At 37.4% G+C, this 18,238-nt stretch overlaps 1 protein-coding gene across 1 annotated transcript in view; it reads left to right on the top strand.

Moving 5' to 3' along the window:
• Positions 1-5,228: 5,228 nt before the first annotated feature.
• The window catches only part of LOC134541736 (serine protease inhibitor 27A-like), a 325,260-nt gene continuing 312,250 nt past the window's right edge, over positions 5,229-18,238 (top strand). Inside the window, exon 1 of the mRNA XM_063385385.1 lies at positions 5,229-5,330. Within this exon, the coding sequence (XP_063241455.1) occupies positions 5,303-5,330 (28 nt within the window). The 5' untranslated portion in view covers positions 5,229-5,302. The remainder of the gene's footprint in view (positions 5,331-18,238) is intronic.

The following is an 18,238-nucleotide window of genomic DNA, read 5'->3' on the forward strand; positions in this document are numbered from 1 at the left end:
ACGTGGATGGAACAAAGGGCGTGCTGCAAAATTTCCCAGGTCATATTAAAGAAGTGAGTTAGTTTCACTTTTCGTCCGATGCGACGGCCCTGTGTCGGCGAAACTTAAATGTCTCAGCAACTAATGTCCATTACATGCGGTCTGGGACGCAGCCGTCACCCAGACTAAAACAATTAATTTAATGTATATAGCGAACCATCCCACACGTGGCCATACATTGTTGAGTTAAAACCATGCCGAGTGTGGCTAGCCGCAGGGCCTATGAACGAAGATTAGAAAAGGACTTAAACTATTGCTGAGACTATGGTAAAAAACTGTTTGAGGGGCCCCACGGTGTGGAACGTGCCTAACCCGGTGATGATACTAGCTGAACTGGCTGAGTCCCTGTGCACCACTAGAGGCATTCTTCACGTGAAAATGTGCCATGCATAGCGGAATAATTCAGGCCTAGCTCTGAGTTTAGTCGCGCTATGTCAAAATTTTTTATTTATTATTTAAAGGCGGGTCCTTAAAACATTGTCTTGCAATTATGTATTTATTAATATAACAACTTTAATGTAAAGAAAGAACACTGGTCAATTGTTGTTCGGGCGACAATCGATACCCTGGCCACGCCTCTAGTTTGTAGCGCTGCACTCGCCTGCACTGTGCTGTGCTTGTGACGCATTCTAATCGGATGCACTGATGCGCATGACGATGCGCCACAGTGGCCTGTGGGAATCGAACGAGTACCAACGGGTATCGTCAAATGCCCCTACTCTCTTGAGCCGATGTGCTCATCGACGCCCCTGTCACATGCACTGCGTCCCACATTGGCTTGGGGGTAAACATCATGTGTTTGTGCCTTGGGTTGTGCGTAGTGTGGTTCTGGGAGGAGTGCCATTACACTGCATCGGGGGTTGTCACGAGGTGGTGTCAGGGCCATGAGTATTTGGCCCGCCTCTATATGTCGGCGCCGGCACTAAAGTCCCTGAGGTGTGGCGGGGAAGTGCAGGCCCTGGTGGGCCAATGTAGACTATCGGGCTGCCCTGTGCCTGGGGACCTATTATTGACGCTGTCGGAATAAATAATATAGAGGAACGATCCGATGTTTCCATTCCGATAGAGAGCTAAGAAGCCTATTCTTGAAACAGCTATAGCGGGTATCGGAATCAACAGTGTTGGGTTAACGATAAGTCTCTTCGGGTGTGACAACTTTGCTTTTGGTATTGACGTCACTGGTAGAAGACCAATCACGATGAAGAAATAAGCATTTCCATAGAAAGTGTGTTCACTTTTTATTCTATTAAACTATTTTCTCTAGTTGATGGATGTGGTCGTTTGAGTTCCAATTTATAAGTAATAATTAAAAAATAGTTGTAAATTTATGCCCGAGAAATAAACATTCTTGGACTTATTTACACAAAATTATGTCCTGTATGGCAAATGTCAACTTTATTTACTTTGAAAAAAATAGTGCAATAACATATGAGCCTGTTAAAGCCAAAGTGGTGTAACTCCACTTTTGGGAAAAATGGAGTTACAGGCAATAGTAAATAGCACAGGTTGAAAACTATTAACTGGAAAGGTAGTGTAAGTAGGTACTAGTTCATCTAGTAGTTGCATAGATTGCAGCACAAGTTTAAGCAGTAAGTGGAGCTATCTATGGATTTACAGGCAAAGTGGTGTAACTGGGAGTTACACCTAGAGGTGGGTTGTTACAGCAATTTTCGGTATCTGTTCCAACCTGATACTGATACAGTAAAGTACTAGTTACAAGTATCTGAACTTCTGTATCAGTTTTAGCAGTAGCGGTCCCAGGACCGTGCGACCAGAAGGAGAATCTGATACATTATTTATCACGCCCGGTAATTCTCTACCTCTGTTACTCTCATGCCCGCCTGATACAGCCAGTATCAATCAGTTGTAGTTTGTATCTTAATAGTGAAATAAGGAATGGATAAGTGCAAGAAAAAGAATTCATTTGTGTGGAATTATTTCACGGAAAATAGAGTTTGCCAAGTGTAATTTGTGTAAACAAAAACTGAGTTATAATGCAATACTATTTGTTAAATAGTGACTGAACTTGCAAAGTGTTTGTTTTTTTATCGATATTGGCACTGCTATCTGCCTGATGTACCTAACTCAAATGTTTATTGATATAGTATGCTCACTAATGTACCTATCTGTTTTTTAATTTTTAATTTTTGATAAAATCGTAATCTTTTAATGTATGAAAACACTAGTTACTAATTGTTTTCGAAAAAAGAAAGTCCATATGTTGATAACATCTGTTATTAGTGTCAACTGAGAATTTATTTGCATTTTCATAGCTGTTAGGTGCACAAATATAAATATTATATCTTGTATTAATGTACTTTTTAATATTAAAATTTCATTAGTTTTATTATTGAACGAGAAGGTGCACGCACTGCGCACTGAGCATACTTTGATGTGGGACAATAAACAAAACGACTCGTAATAATTTCGCTCTGCGCCTCTCCTTCAACGCCTTCCCCTGCGCTTCCTCCCCTACATTCTTTCCCTTTATCCCTTATTCGTCATGCCGCTCCCTCCCCTTTCACAAGCTCCGCCCAAGTGACCATCATCTGCGATCGGGTTCTGCGCACGCGCACATTGGCCGTGGTGTTGTTCCAGGCGAATTCAAAAACTGATACTAAAGTACTTGATACTTTTCAAGTGTACTCGTTTGCAGTACCTGATACAGGCGTGTATCAGTTACAAAATATCATGATGATACTTTTCGACCCACCTCTAGTTACACCACTATTCCAGTCATTGCCATACTTATATAGTGATCACAATGCTACAATAATTTTCATGTTCTTTAAAAGTGAATGTAGGTATTATTGGTCCTATTTGAATATACAAAATGAATCAATAATCAGATGAGAGTGCTAGCGAACCAAGTATTCTTCTTGATAATGGTTCGAGTGATGAGTTTTTTCCCAGTGCATCAGAACTCTCCGGTAAGTGAAAATTGTTGTTTTTGTGCTATTTTGAAACACAAGTTAAATAGCTGTTTTGGGTTATTTTTTAACATTCATGTAGTTGCAGTTTTAAGTTAGTTTTCTAGGTACATAACAGTTTATACTGCTTAAGAGTTAACAAGTTATTGTTGCCTGTCACACAGCGTCACAGTATTTTTATCATTTCATTAAAACTAGCTGTGTAGGCCATTTTGAGGTTATGTTATCTCATTATTCTATTTTAAATTATGTCGGTTAAAGGGGGAGGTTCGTCAAAGAAACCAGTGGTTTTAATTTGTTTTGTAGATGTTTGGGATAGTGTGTGTTTTGTAGGTATATATTGTGACTATATTTTGCTACAGTTACAATTTGTTTGCTTTTGTAGTTTTCGTGTCATGGCATATGAAAGTCAAAATCTGCAATTCCAGTATAAGCCTTTATAAAAACCATCACACTAAACGGAATGAAAACATTGACAGTGAAGTACGATGTCATGGGCTACAATGTAATTTAGGTGCCTATATAAAATGGTAAAAAAAGTTATTTTTAACTTTTAAATTTTTTTTAAATATAAAGCAATATTTGCAAAATTGTTTTAATACAAAAATAATTGCGGCCCATTTTTATAATATAGTTAATGTCGTAGGCCATGACATCGTACTTCACTGGGAATGTCTTCATTCTGCTTGGAGTGGTAATTTCTTATGAAGGCATAAAATAATGGAAAAATGCATATTTTAACTTTGAAACTCCTTATGGACAAACTATGAGAGATGAAATTGTTTCACAAGAAGGAAGTATTGTCACAAGTTATGTATTTTCAAAATGGATTCACACAGTGTTTGTATGTACTGTTGGAAATACAATTTCTAGACAATTTTTCTTGCTAATAAACTATGTCTTTATTGTTTCAGATGAAGATGGAGTCGAGGAAGAGAACGAAGTAAATAATCCAGCACAAAAGTTTGAAAATGAAGAAAGAAAAGGTAGGTATGCCAAAATGATTCCGAAAGAGAAAAAAAATGGAAAGCAAGAAACAAGCAAGGAAAAGGCGAAATTTGGGAAAATCCTACAGAACTGCAAAAGGTAAATCAGTAGAGGAGAAAACATTTAAGAACTCTAATTGTACATGTAGAAAAAAGTGTTTCAAACAATTTTCAGAAGAAGAGCGAAAAAATGCATTTGAATCATTCTGGAAAAGGAAAATAGGTACTTTCTCTGCTCAAAATGCATTTTTATGTGGTTCAATAAAATAGGTAACACCACAGCGCCAAACCAATATTACATACCCCAAAATGATGGAACAAGTGTAAATGTGTGCAAAAGATATTTTCTAGAAACATATCAAGTTTCCGATGGTAGGTTCAGTAGGGCCATAAGAAAGGTACGAAGTGGCCAATCACCATGTTCGGACAACCGGGGAAAGAGAATCCCAGTAAATAAAACACCTGACGAACAAATGGAAATGGTTCGAAAACACATTTCAGTATTCCCTTCATACCAATCACATTACACAAGATCGCACAACCCGAACAGGAAATATTTGTCAGAAAACATTAATACCTATACTGGTTTAAGGTTGAGCTGTTCACAGATTGCACTGACTGAAGTTTGCGGCAGTACACAAGCTGTACTTACTGAAGGTCGCGGCTGTACATGGGTTTTACTGACTGGAAGTCGCGTCTATACTGACTGAATGTATTGGTTATACACGTGTCATAATGAATGAATGTTGTGGCTGTACGCAGGTCGTACTGACTAAAGGTTGTGGCTGTACACAGGTCGTACTGACTGAAGGACGCGACTGTCTGTACACATGGTTTTACTGACTAGGTCTGGGGCCTGTTTCATAAAACTCTACTGTGGTAATTACTATTAAAGTATAGTAAATTACCACTGTTTATTACGACAGTATGTTCCATAAACAAACCATAGTAAAAAGTAACCTACCGCAGTAAATGCTTTATTACTACTGTATCTTACAGCGTCGTGACTATATAGCATGTACTAACTGAATGTTGAATTTGTAAACTGGCTGTACTGATTGTAGGTCGTGGAGGTACGCAGGCCGTACTGCCTGAAGATCGCGGCTGTACACATGCCGTACCGACTGAAGATTGTGGCGGGAGCTAACTGAAGTGAGGTCAGCCTCGCACGAAGAAATGTGCGCGGACTATACTGTTGGGTGGGGCGAGGAAGTAAGTCATGCCTCCGGGTGGCCTGGGCTAGCTGGGAGTGGGGGAGGGGGAGGAGGGTTTTCCCCAGTCGCTCCAGGGCTCCTGGAGGGGGCAGCACGACCAGCAGTCTCCATCGCAGAGTTGACCGCAGCAGCCATGGCTCGCTCCGCTCCGCTGATAGCAGGTAGGTGTGTGTGTGGTTAGGCGTAGTTAGTGGGGTGAGTTGTACGTGTTGGCATCACCGAGCACGCGTTAAACAAGGCTTCCTGCCGGCGAACCATACAGGCACTCGGTCTGAGACAGCGGGCGAGAACTCGAGTTTTGAACTGCCTTTTGACGAGTAGCCGCTAATAAACGGTCGCAATGTTAGTCCATGCAGCAATAAAACATTAGTTACAGTATAGTTTCCTTTTAATGAAACTCGACAGCTAGGTTATTGCGTGGGGGCAAGGAGGTTTATGTCGGTTGAGACCTGGGACATCGTGTCCTCGGTGTGATTCATCAGGACGCTAATTAATCGACCAATCACCATTTTATTCTCCTTTAAAAAAAAATTGAAAAATCATTTGTAAATATATTTTATTTCATATAAAAAACTTTCAACGCCACTAAAATATGGTTTATTAACTAGTACAAATACTAGCACAAACCTGTTTAATTTAATGAACAACATTTATCATGTTGTTACTAATAGAAAACAATCTGATGTAATTGCATTTTGATTTCTTTATAGAATTTGACATGTCAACATTTATTAATTATTTAAAAGCTTGTAGCGTTTAGTTAATATCCATTATTCTTTGCATGGTTTTAAAATTATTTATATGATAGATTTTTAATGTTAATAATAGTCAACTGCGTATCTAATAAATACCGTGTTATTTCTGGATTTCCCCAAAGTAGAACTTTGTCACAGTCTCTCCTTTTTAACGTATTTATAAATGATATTGTATATATGATATCTTACTCCCAGGTTTTATTGTATGCCGATGATCACAAACTATATTCAACTTTTTAAATTATATCAATCATTTAAATACGAAAATATTCATTATCACTATAAAAAATGACGTGTAACTAACTCTATGTAATTAAAATATATATAAAAAAAACAAATTGTATTAAATTTAGAAGCAAAACAAATAAATATTGTAGGCTACACTTATGCATTGAATGATTTTGGAACTAAACATGTAACCGAAATATATGAACTTGGATTGCTTTTGAATCAAAACTTTTTTTTATCACTATATTGACAGTCTACTTAGTAACACATCCTGTTTTCTGGGCTTAAATAGGTACCTACATAACTAAATATATGCTAACGTCAGTGATTCTCTATTGTTTCACTATCATGCCCTCATTATATCAAAATTAGAATATGCTTCTGTAGTTTGGAACTCGATCACGGAAACATTCAAAGCGTACAGAAAAATATATCAATTAAATTTTTAATTTATATTTAAAAGAGTTAATTCAAAAGATGCTCAGTTTAACTACCATGAAATATTACAAAATATAACACTCTCTTAAAGCTAGACTTTCTACTCTGGATGCATATTTTATTAAAAAGAGATTTTATTTTTCATTATATGACAGTATAGAGGTAAAAGAGCATACGTCTCTGAAAGTTAGAACATACAACCACGGAAACAATGAGATATTCACCTCACCCCAGTAATAAACATTTCTTATGCGTTGTGTTGCTTTTACCAGTAACTGTAGTAAATCGTTCGATACTTTTATTAATACTCAGAAACGAAGTATTAATGACTTAATACAGTAGCGTGTGTGTTTCCTTTGTAACCTGACCAGAATGAATGCATGCAGCAAGTAGTGAAGGAGGGTGGTGTTAAGGGTGTGGGGAAAGGGGGGGGGGAGGCTATCACAAGGGAGTCCTGCTTGTCAGCCCTTAATGTAGCCTTGGTTGCTTATTAATAACAAAAAAAAATTAATTCACTTTCATTAATATAAATTATAAATTTCTGTAGATGAAATCTTATGAGTATACGTATTTGAACGTGAATTTAGTAGATAATTCCTTTTTTGTATCTTTTTTTAACGGTAGTAATTTTATTTAGATTTTATTCACTTTTTAATGTGTTGTGTATGATTGTTTGGTATATTTGCGTCTACACTTCACGTTTGACATTTTCCTTATTTATTTTCTATATTTTTTTAATATTTTTATAGTGCCAAATTTTTTGAACTATGTCTGTTGGCTTGTGCTTAAGAACTCAGCCTACCCGGGCACACATACGGTATGCAGAGCTTCAGGAAAAACAACACGATTTCAAAACTACTCAAGATATCCGAGTGGGATCTGTTTACGAAAAGCATTTAAGAGTTCGCTGAGGGCCGAAAAGTACTTTTGATTTCGGATTAAGTTTTTAAACTGTATTCTTAGAAGAGTTAAAATGGCTAAAACGCATGTTTTCAGAGTAATTTTTGGGCGAAAACAACCGGTACAGATTCTTGAAAGCACTCAAGGGACTTGCATTACACATTTATCTTCATTTCTCCGCCATATAGCGTTACGGTCACCGCTCAAATTTCACAGTTATCCTGTGACGACAAGACTGCGCGTCAGTTCAGAGCCTTGCGCTTAGAGGCGACACCGCGCTAGAAGCACCAGCGAGCGTCGCGCTTATCATCCCGCCTCACTAACACACATACACCCTTAATGAGTGTACAGATAAATAAACAACCATAACAGGTGTGCTCCGAGGCGGCTGTGATCGCCACTCTGTGACGTAGGCTGTCGACCGTGTGCGCTGTGGCTCGCGGGTGGCCCTCGCTTCGTTCTGCAGGACGGGTTAGGATTCCGCCTCAGATAGATTATAAAAGATACTGTGAACAATTAAGCACATCAATTCTCTGCTTGCTCAGTATTTAAGTAACATATATTCTTGTTTACTTTTTAAAATGTATCTTATTACATTAATGTCGTTCAGCGCAAGCGCGGCTTCAGACGGTCCTCCCGAACACAAATTATACCTTATTGTTTTATTCCGTAGGTTATATTTATGTTAACTTAAATAATTATTCACGTATTAAACTATTCTTTCAATAAAGGTGTTTCAAACAATTAAATAACAGTATTAGAGACCATAAATGTGTAAATATCCCAAGCCTCTCCCTAACATATTTAGGCTCCTCACACTGAGCCACTTAAACTGCTCAATGTGCGGGCGAGTGGCGATTTAGGTACACGCGCAAGAATTGTCAAGAGCCACTTTAGACACGCCACTCCACCACATTTCCAAATGCCCGTAGAAAAAAATTAAATATATTTAAAAAAAATCACGTTTTTAAAACGGACTAAAATGTATAAAATATTTTCTTCTAATTCCCGTACAGATTTTAAACCACATATATATTCCTAACCCCATTACATATTGTAGATACTGAATATTTGTGATTGTGAATGTTGAAAAGCTATAAAAATACTTGTTAGATTCAAAACTAAAAAAAAATAAAAAAAAAATAAAAAAAAATAAAAAAAAAATATTGTGGCACACATGCAATTATAGGGAGTGTAGGGAGTAGCTAAGTTCATATAATTTGCAGTGATATAAAATTGTAAATGATCTATTCACATTCCATTGCATGCGCGCCACAGTCTTTTTGTTTTAAATCTTACAAGTATGTTAATAGATATTAAAAAATTACAATCATAAATTTTCAGGACAATCTGTAATGGGGTTAGGAAACTGTATGGGGATATGATAAATTATTATTTTTTAGTCCTTTCTAAAAGTGTGGTAATTGCATTTTTTTAAAAACTATTTTATAATTTTTAGATCATAAATGGATGACTTTTCCACCAAGAAGTGATAAAGTTTTGGTGAGTTTCTTTCTGGCTGGAGAGAGCGCACCAACCTTGTCTCGCTGGTTCTCTTTCTGTGAGGAATTATATACTTTACACTTTGGACATATTAAAGTTGATATTACTTCTCAAGTAAATTATAAATTATTTTAAATAGCTGTATGCATCCCCACCCCTGTTAAGTTTTAATTTTTATTGAAAAAGTCATACTAAGAAGTTGTTAAGAATATTTATTTAAATTTTTTTTATATACAGTTTGAATTATTCTAACGCAGAGAAAATATATAGATTTTTATTTTCTCAGGCTGTGAACATTTAGGGTTATATATGTCATTGAATTTGTAAAGAAGATAAAATAACATAGCTGAAGAATTTACGAAAGATTTAGGTTAAATGTTACATCATTTTTATGAAGTTATTCCGACCTCCATCCTATTGAAAACTAAAGACTGTGCAGTCGGTGATGTAGGCACCACCTGTAGTGCTGCGTCATGCATACAGCAACACAGACACTGTTCGACTCGTAGTCTAAAGCCACGAATCTCGCATTGATAAACCAAACCCAAACATTTGTATCGAACAGACAAACAAACAAAAATACAGTTAAGAAAGCGAGTTGTTACTCATTGTCATACAGTTCTGAGCTATTTTCAAAGTTTCAAGTCTCTAGCTCATCAGGGAGTTAGTTTAAAATCGATTGCAAATTATGTACCGAACAGACAAACAGGCAGACAAGAAACCGAGATAATGAAATTGAGGCAAAATACGGATCTGGAGGAAGATTGTTCATTGTTTGTGATGTTGATACACCGTAAGAAATACCGTATTGCTATTTTGAGCAATATTACAATGATTTAACCAACACTTTTTGTTAACATTCTTTGTATTCCTTGCAGATATGTCCGAGCTTACGATTCCCTCCTGCATTTCTAAAATAAACATTTCTGTGTAGAAGCAGGATTCCGCCATCACTAGAATAAACCACTAGCTATATTGCAGGAAGTGGCCAGCGAGTGCTCGTCACCCGAGCTCTAATGTCGAGAATGCTCCACTCTGTGGGAATAGTTCCGTTTGGTTTCATGTTATAACATTGTGGCGCGTATTTACTGACGCACTCGCAGTGGTGTAGTGTGAAGGGTGCCTTAGGCCGGTATTCCAAGACACAAAAATAATGGTTTTGGTGTTGAATATGCTACGCCTGTACCCTAACAGTATTCCTAGTACACAATGGGACATAACCAGTCCCTTATTTTTAGTGAACGGATTTTGGTGTCCTATCTGTTTCGATCTGTTTCCCAAATTCCGTGCTTGCGCAGAGCTCATCTTTTCTTGATTTCTTCCAGATGGTGGACCCACGACCAGGGGCGTAGCCAGGGGGGGGGGGGGGTTACACCCCCCCCTAGCACAAATCTTTATTTAAATTCTTATTCATCACTCAAACAAATTTCATATAAAAATTAATAAAATTTTTACCATTACAGTATTTAAATTTAAGAACCGAAAACTGCTAAAATAGCACTATTTTACAACTTAAAATCCAAATTTTCCCGGGGGAGGACCTCCAGACCCCCCGCTTTGATACGGGGGGGGGGGGGGGCGCATGCTTCTTAACACCCCCCATACACAAAACCTGGCTACGCCACTGCCCACGACATGACCCATTAACTAGAAATAGTATATTTCGTAATCTTTGGGGGGATGTATCTAACATATTGGTGTGCCAAATGAAACCTAATGTTAGCGAACCTTTTCTGGAATGCATTTTAAACAATTTAATGATTAAAACAAGAAGTAATCGCAACTTAAAAGTTACGTGAGAAAATCAGAAAGGCGGTTCTATGGTTATGCAATGGTGCTGCCATCTATAGTATTTATGCGGTAACAATTGTATCGATGGTTGTGAAACTTCCGCTAGAATACGTTGAAACTATTTTCTAGTCTCACCTTTGAATATATATACTGTATAGAAGTCGCGAGTGGATAGGATTTACTCTACGTTTTTCAGGATCGTATGATGAGCAGCTTGGGAACTTCACCGCTGCAGTGCGCTGGCGTAACGCCCTGTATCGTCGCAACCGATTATTTGCCCGTTAGAGCGCAGCACTGTCGCCCGCTGTCATTCCCCGCATCCCTCATCCATCATTCACTGCAGCTCAAGGTCGTTCAGCGGGAGGGGGAAGGGTTGTTTGAAGAGTTCGACACTTCTCCGCTAGGGACCACCACAAGTCGATGCCCTAGAGACGGTGGCGATTGCGGCGGTGAATTAACCAACTACCTCAAACCGTATTAGAAATTTTAACCTGGGCTGGCGACTTCTATACAGTATATATATTCAAAGGTCTCACGAAGGCCAACGTTTATTAAACAAGTTGCCTTTTTTCCCCCCCTTACTGGGATTTAGTTTGGCCACGTTATGATATACAGCCACCAATCTAGGTTAGATTGTATTCCAACAAGGTAGTGCTTATTCGTTTCCTTAACAGAACGTCTTGGAATACCGTCCTTAATGTCATGTTCTGTAACTGCATCCTTTCTTTGTATTATGTTCCCTCCCGAGCAGTCCTGGAGCCGCCCCTGGTTCTGTGTGATGTGGCCCACTTAGCTACAGTAATTGTGTATTCGCATGTGGTTAACGGGGCGATCGTTATGAAAAATGTGGGTTCACTCGGGGTGCTCCTGTTACCCCCTTCCCTTTTTCATTCTGTCGCTACCCCATCCCACTGTTAGCCTCTTATCCTCCTGTGAATAATTCAATGTCGACGAGAAATAAAGGTTTTGCATCGAAATGAATGTTTATCCATTTTATAAGGTTTTTGGGAACAAGAAAGAAACTGTTTTCAAATGCATTTATTATTTTGAAGTGCGTAAAGATTTTTTTTTACAAAGGTATTGATACAGTAAAATGGAGCGAATTCTTTTACGAACGAATCTAATACTATTAAACGAGTAATTCGTATATACATACTAGCTGAAGTACCCGGCATTGCCCTGGTTAAACAAAGGCTGATATATTTTCCGCGAGTTAAAATTAATCTGGATAGCGCTATATGACAGTGTGGTAGACGTAGGGAAATGACACACAATTGGTGTTTGTATTTCTATGACCTATGAGTATGTGTATTTGGTTAATATGGGGCACCGGAGGCCGGAGTGGGATCCGGGGATCCACGGCGTCCATCTTGGATGACGTCAATTCCGGCCGCCATCTTGTATTTGTCCTTGACCTTTGACCACGGTGGCCATTTTGTTTTTATACGCCATTTTGTTTTTCCAGAACATTCTGACATTTCGAATTTCATCCACCATCTTGAAAATCTTTATTTACTATCCGATTTTAATAAAAAAATTAAAAATTAATAAAAAAAATTAAATAATTAAAATTTTAAAATAAAATTTAAAAAATATATTATTATATAACATTATAATTAAAAAACCTACGCATTGAACACCCCACTCCTCTACATTACGAATACACCATCTAGCACCCCGCTCCTCTGTTACAATGACATCGTCATCGAACACCCCACCCATCCCTGTTACAATTTTTCGCTACGCCGCATTATTTAAAATAAATTTATTATCAAAATAAAAAAAAATATATACCATCGTTGTCTGCCGGAGGCAGCCATCTTATTTAGTGGAGACCACCATATTGATTTCATCTGATGGATGTTATCATCGGGTTTAGGTTTCTAAAGTATGTTAGTGTATGTAAGGTCGAGATACAATTCTCTACCAACATTATTATGACCCTTATAGACAAAAATCCACAAAAATCCACAAAAATTTACAAAATCCACAACATCCACAGTCATTTTGTTGTTGTAACCACCCTTTTATCTTAAAGTCTTATCATTTATAGGTTTTAACTTAAATATATGTTATCAATACTATCATTGTGGATGCGATAGTTAAAGTAATGATAATTAAAAAAAAAAAACATTTATTACTCCATCTTAGTGGACCAGAAATTTTTCAGAGTCATAACTCACAAGTAATATCTCTTCTAATGTTTGCGTACTCGTGTTTTAAAAGCTGCGTGGAAGTAGATATTTTTAATGTCTGCGTATAAAACATTCCTACACAAGTTCATGTTTGCGTTCACCTGTTTAAAAGCTGCATGGAAGCAGATATTTTTAATTTCTGCGTATAATTACATTCCTAAACAAGTTTATGTTTGCGTACTCGTGTTTTAAATGCTGAATGGAAGCAGATATTTAAATGTTTGCGTATAATTACATTCCTAAACAAGTTCATGTTTGCGTACGTTTATGTCTGCTGGAGACCGCACTCTTGATTTCATCTGAAGTCGCCATCATCATCTTAAAGTACCTTAGTGTATGTATGTAAGGTTGAGTTTCAATTCCCTGCCATTGTTCTTATGAACCTTATAGACAACAATCCACAAAGTCCACAACCATTTCCTTAAACGTTTATATAACAAAATATATGTCAACAAAAACGGAAACTATACAATAAAGTCTCAGCTTTGAGGATGCGATGGTTATACATGGTTGCTACAGGACTAGAAAACCGGGAAAACCAGGAAATGTCAGGGAAATTTAAATGGTCAGGGAATTCCGGGAAATGTCAGGGAAAATTCTACGAATTCTGGAAATTTCAAAGTTGCGTATAATTCAAACAAAGCTTTGTTTTGATGTGCTCGTACCGCTACTGAACGACTCCGCTAAAAGTCTGCTGCTTAAGGCACACGGCAACTGCAATGTTTTTTTTTTTTACTTGGTCTACGATTGTCCGTTGCAATAGGCTGTTAGAACCACCCACCATAACTTCTGGCCAATCCAAGCACTCGTTTGTTCACTAGCGAATCCAGGCCTTTATTTGTTCGTGTTTTGCTCCTTTTTAATTTGCCCTTCAGACGTTGTATTATGTTCCGTTCCATGCAATGAACTACAGAACGGGCATGGCGTCATTTATCTTTTGAAGGCTATTTTCACATGGAATAAGGTGAGTACAAAGCTTATTACGTGAATTCAAAGGCGTTGTTTCAGGTGAAGTTAGTTTTTGATGCGATCATAATAAAATCAAGTACATTTTGATAAAGAGGCAATACCAATTCTCATTTTGAAAACTACCAAGCTGATACGAAAACACTTGGCTTTTGTGTGCGGTTTGTTTTTGCATTTTTTTCTACCTATTTTTTTAAATTACTTTTTTTTTCAATCGTTATAATCCATGAGTTCTGTTGCGTGACACATTATGTATAAAAAAATATGCATAACTGAACATGTTTTTCCCCAGAATCGTTAGTTAACATTGTAAGATTTAAAGCCCGGGCTACATTCGCAATAGCACGTAAACAGCACAGACGCACAGAAGTTCAACATACACTATTAGATATGAGCTGCCACATTGGCAAATAGCACGCGCACAGAAAAATAGCACAGGATCGGCGCACAGAAAGTTCATTAACTTTTAACTTTTAGGTTATTTTCTGTGCGCGACCCTGGTGGTAGCCAATCAGCAAACAGTTTAAGTACTACTCTAGTGGGCTTATAAAAGAACAATTGTCACAAAAGTATTAGTGCTTTGACTTGAGTAGTTTGTTTTTGTTTTCAAACACATGATAACATAAAAATGGAAGGCACATTTGATAGCTTTTGGATAGCTGTAATAGAAAGTAAAAATATATTTTGTATGACATGGGATCCGCAGGATACAAAAATGAAGCTAAATTAAATGCTTGGAAGTCCGTGTATGAATGTGTTAAAGAAGCCGGATTTGAAATAAACAGTGATATGTATTTTTGAATGCTCATTGTGTTTTGTATCTAAACTTTGAAGTACGTATTTAAAATATTTCTGGTTTTAACGAAAACCGTACCACAATAACAACACACAAATCTAAACAAACATAACATAAACAAACGTAACTTATGCAAACTTCAGTGACCAAAATTTTTAACGGAAGTTATACATTTAAAAATTTTTTTTGAATGCTTCCGGTATTCTTTTATGTTGTGTTGTGCGTGAATGTAGCATCAAGCTCTGTGCTATCTCTGTGCGTGTGTGCTATCTGTGTGCTGTTTGCGTGCTATTGCGAATGTAGCCCGGCCTTAAGAGTATTGCATGTTGTAATGCTGCTATTGTAATTCTCTAAGTAGGCCCGTTGAATTTGTAATAGTTTTTGTATTTGTGTAGTTATATTTTTTTAAGAATTCATAAACAATAATGTTTTAACCTAACCTGAAAATATTAATATGTACTTTTTTTTTTTAGCTTAGAGATGTCGAAGAAAGCTACTTTTAAGGAGAATTGGCTCAAGGAGCCACAGTTACAGCATATAAAACCCTCTGCTAAAAACATAAATTCTGCGTACTACACTTTGTGCTACAAAAGTATTCAACTCAGCAATATGGGTCGAAGAGCTCTCACCAGCCATGTCGAAGGAAAAAAAAAATTCACAATTCTGCCGTCAAAATAACTAAAAAACAACCTTATTTTACCTTATGTTGAAATTTTTATACTGCATTTAATCATATGCACGTTAATATTTATGGTATGTACTTCAAAAGAAAGTCAAGGAATTTTTCTCTTCAATTTCTGGAAAACAGGGAAAAGTCAGGGAATTCTAAGATTCTATTTCTGTTGCAACCATGTTATAGTAATAGTACTTAATAACTTTTTCTTCCATAAAATTAAATTACTTACTACTTCATAGTCGTCACAGGAACCAGAAATTTTTCAGAGTCCTAACCCGCAAGTAGATAAGTATCTCTTCTAAGTAGGAACATGTTCGCGTATTAATGTTAAAAAAGCTGCATTAAAGCAGATATTTTAATGTTTGTGTAAATATCCGCCCCCCCCCCCCCGAAATTTTTAATGAAATAAAAAAACACATGCAGTCTTAATCGTGCACGAGAATATTATGCTAGAAACAAAAATGCCGATTCACATTTGTACATTATTAGATGTGCCCTCTCTTCACGAGAGAGACCACATCCAACACATATCATTTTACGTTTCAACTTAATGTCTGATCGCTATAGTGTATATGATGCAGTTACAACACTCACCTCAGCCATTTCTACCGCTACTAGATGCACTTCATATTGAATACAAATAGCTGTTTAAAGTCGTGGCAAGAAGTCGAAGTAAATAAAATATCAAAAAATATTTAACAATATTTAATAAAAAAACACACACTCCTTCACACCATCCTCTCCCAGGGGTTAATTTCAGTGGGAACGCAAGGGAACGGCGTTCCCTTACCTCCCAAGAGTGCCGGAACGCAAGGGAACGCACTTAAAACTAAAAGTTTAAAAAACAATTACGTTGGATCAATATTATGCTTTGTTTGCGAGTGACTCGTAAGCAGGTAGGAAGCGCCCGTACAAGCCGTTGTGAGCTGTGTTGTGATGAGTCATGCACAGAATCAGGGAGGAAGGTGACTGGTGAGTCATCCTCGTCCGCGCCTCTCTATAACATAACAATGCCCACCCCTTCCTCCCCTCCATTCTTTCGCCGCGCCACCGCCCCCGTGATCGTTGGAGTTTAGTCAGTTTACAACAGGTGCGTTGACTTGACCTTGATGCCGTTTCGCGTTTAAGTTACAAGTTGCATTGTGTTCGATGATTGTGTTCGTTTTTATACTTATTAGTGCTACTGCAGCTAAATAGTTTGACTATGACTACCAGAAAATTTGTTGATTTTTTTAAACCTAACCCTAAGAAACAAAAAGGTTACGTGAATTCGGAAGAATCAAGTACGACTTCAATTGTTAATCAAGATAAAAAAGAAGACGCAATCGGAATCAAGGAGGATAATTGCGATTACCTTTCCCCTTCGACTTCCTCGTCGGACAAAACAGTATCCAGGTTGGAGGGTTTGGGATCTGATACAGACGAAGCTAAGGTTAGTATAGAAAATAATGATTTTGTTGGGGGTGAACAGCCAGTTTGTTGGTCTGTAGAACAAACAGTTGAATTCAAAGCAAAAAATCCATGGTTAATTGTGAACAGAGAACTAGGTTGCAATGTTTGCAGAAGCGTGAGTACTCTAGGTGCCGGGAAAACGAAGGGCCTAAAGATTAGCGAAGAGTGGGTTTTAGGAACTATTACCGCTTCCGGAAACAATAAGAAAGACCAGCAATCCTCTCTTAGGAAAAATATATTTTTACACCGTGGGTCTCGAGCTCACTCTTTAGCTGAAAAAATACTCAATGAAGCAAAGAAAGATACAATGAAAAAAGCTGTTGCTTCTATGCATCAAGAGCATCAAATTGTAACTGAGCGCATTTTCCGCACGGCTTATAAGCAAGCCAAATTAAATAGGCCATTCTTTGAGTTTGAAACTGAAATTGATATTCAAATAATGAATGGTTTAGATATGGGCCGAATCCTCCATTCAAATGTCGCTTGCTCCAATATAGTTCATCATATTTCTGATGAAATGAAATCAGACTTAATAAATGGCCTAATCAAGTCAGACTCTAAATTTTCCCTGCTTTTAGATGAAGCCACTTCAGTTTCAAACAAAAATGCTTTGGTGGTTTATATCAGAACTGTTCTAAAAGGAATGCAAAACCCTATGACAGCGTTCTTAACACTTTTTGAACTAAATAGCACAACATCAGCTGGTATATTACAAGAACTTTTAAATCAGTTACAAGCATTAGGTCTAAGCTTTGAATTCATAAAAGACCACATGATTGCTCTAACTTGTGATGGTGCATCAGTGCTACTAGGCAAAAAATCTGGCCTTGCTATGCAGCTTACTGAAACATTCCCCAACTTGTTCATTTGGCATTGTTTGAACCATCGTTTAGAGCTTGCCGTACACGATTCCGTAGAAGAAGTAGCTGGAATCAATCATTTTAAGATCTTCATGGATAAAATTAGAAACATGTTTAGTTGTTCTCCGAAAAATAGCAGGGAGTTGGCAGAAGTTGCTAAAGGACTAGAGGAGCAAATTTTGAAAATCGGCCGTGTTTTAGATACTCGTTGGGTAGCTTCCAGCTTAATGGCGGTGAAAGCAGTTTGGACAGATTTTAAAGCTTTGTACAACCATTTCCTTGAAGCATCTGAAGACAAGCAAAGGGACTCGAAGCAACGTTCGACTTACAAAGGGCTTTGTAGTACATTGTCTTCTACAACTTTCGTACACAACCTTGCATTGATGTACGATGCTCTAGAAGAGTTAGCTGATTTGTCCCTTCAGCTTCAAAAATCAAGCCTCAACCTTATCCAAGCCCACAGTGATATAACACTGTTAATCAAAGTGTTTGAAAACCGAGTTGAAAAC

This window comes from Bacillus rossius, assembly GCF_032445375.1.
Source record: "Bacillus rossius redtenbacheri isolate Brsri chromosome 4 unlocalized genomic scaffold, Brsri_v3 Brsri_v3_scf4_1, whole genome shotgun sequence".
Lineage (NCBI taxonomy): Eukaryota > Metazoa > Arthropoda > Insecta > Phasmatodea > Bacillidae > Bacillus > Bacillus rossius.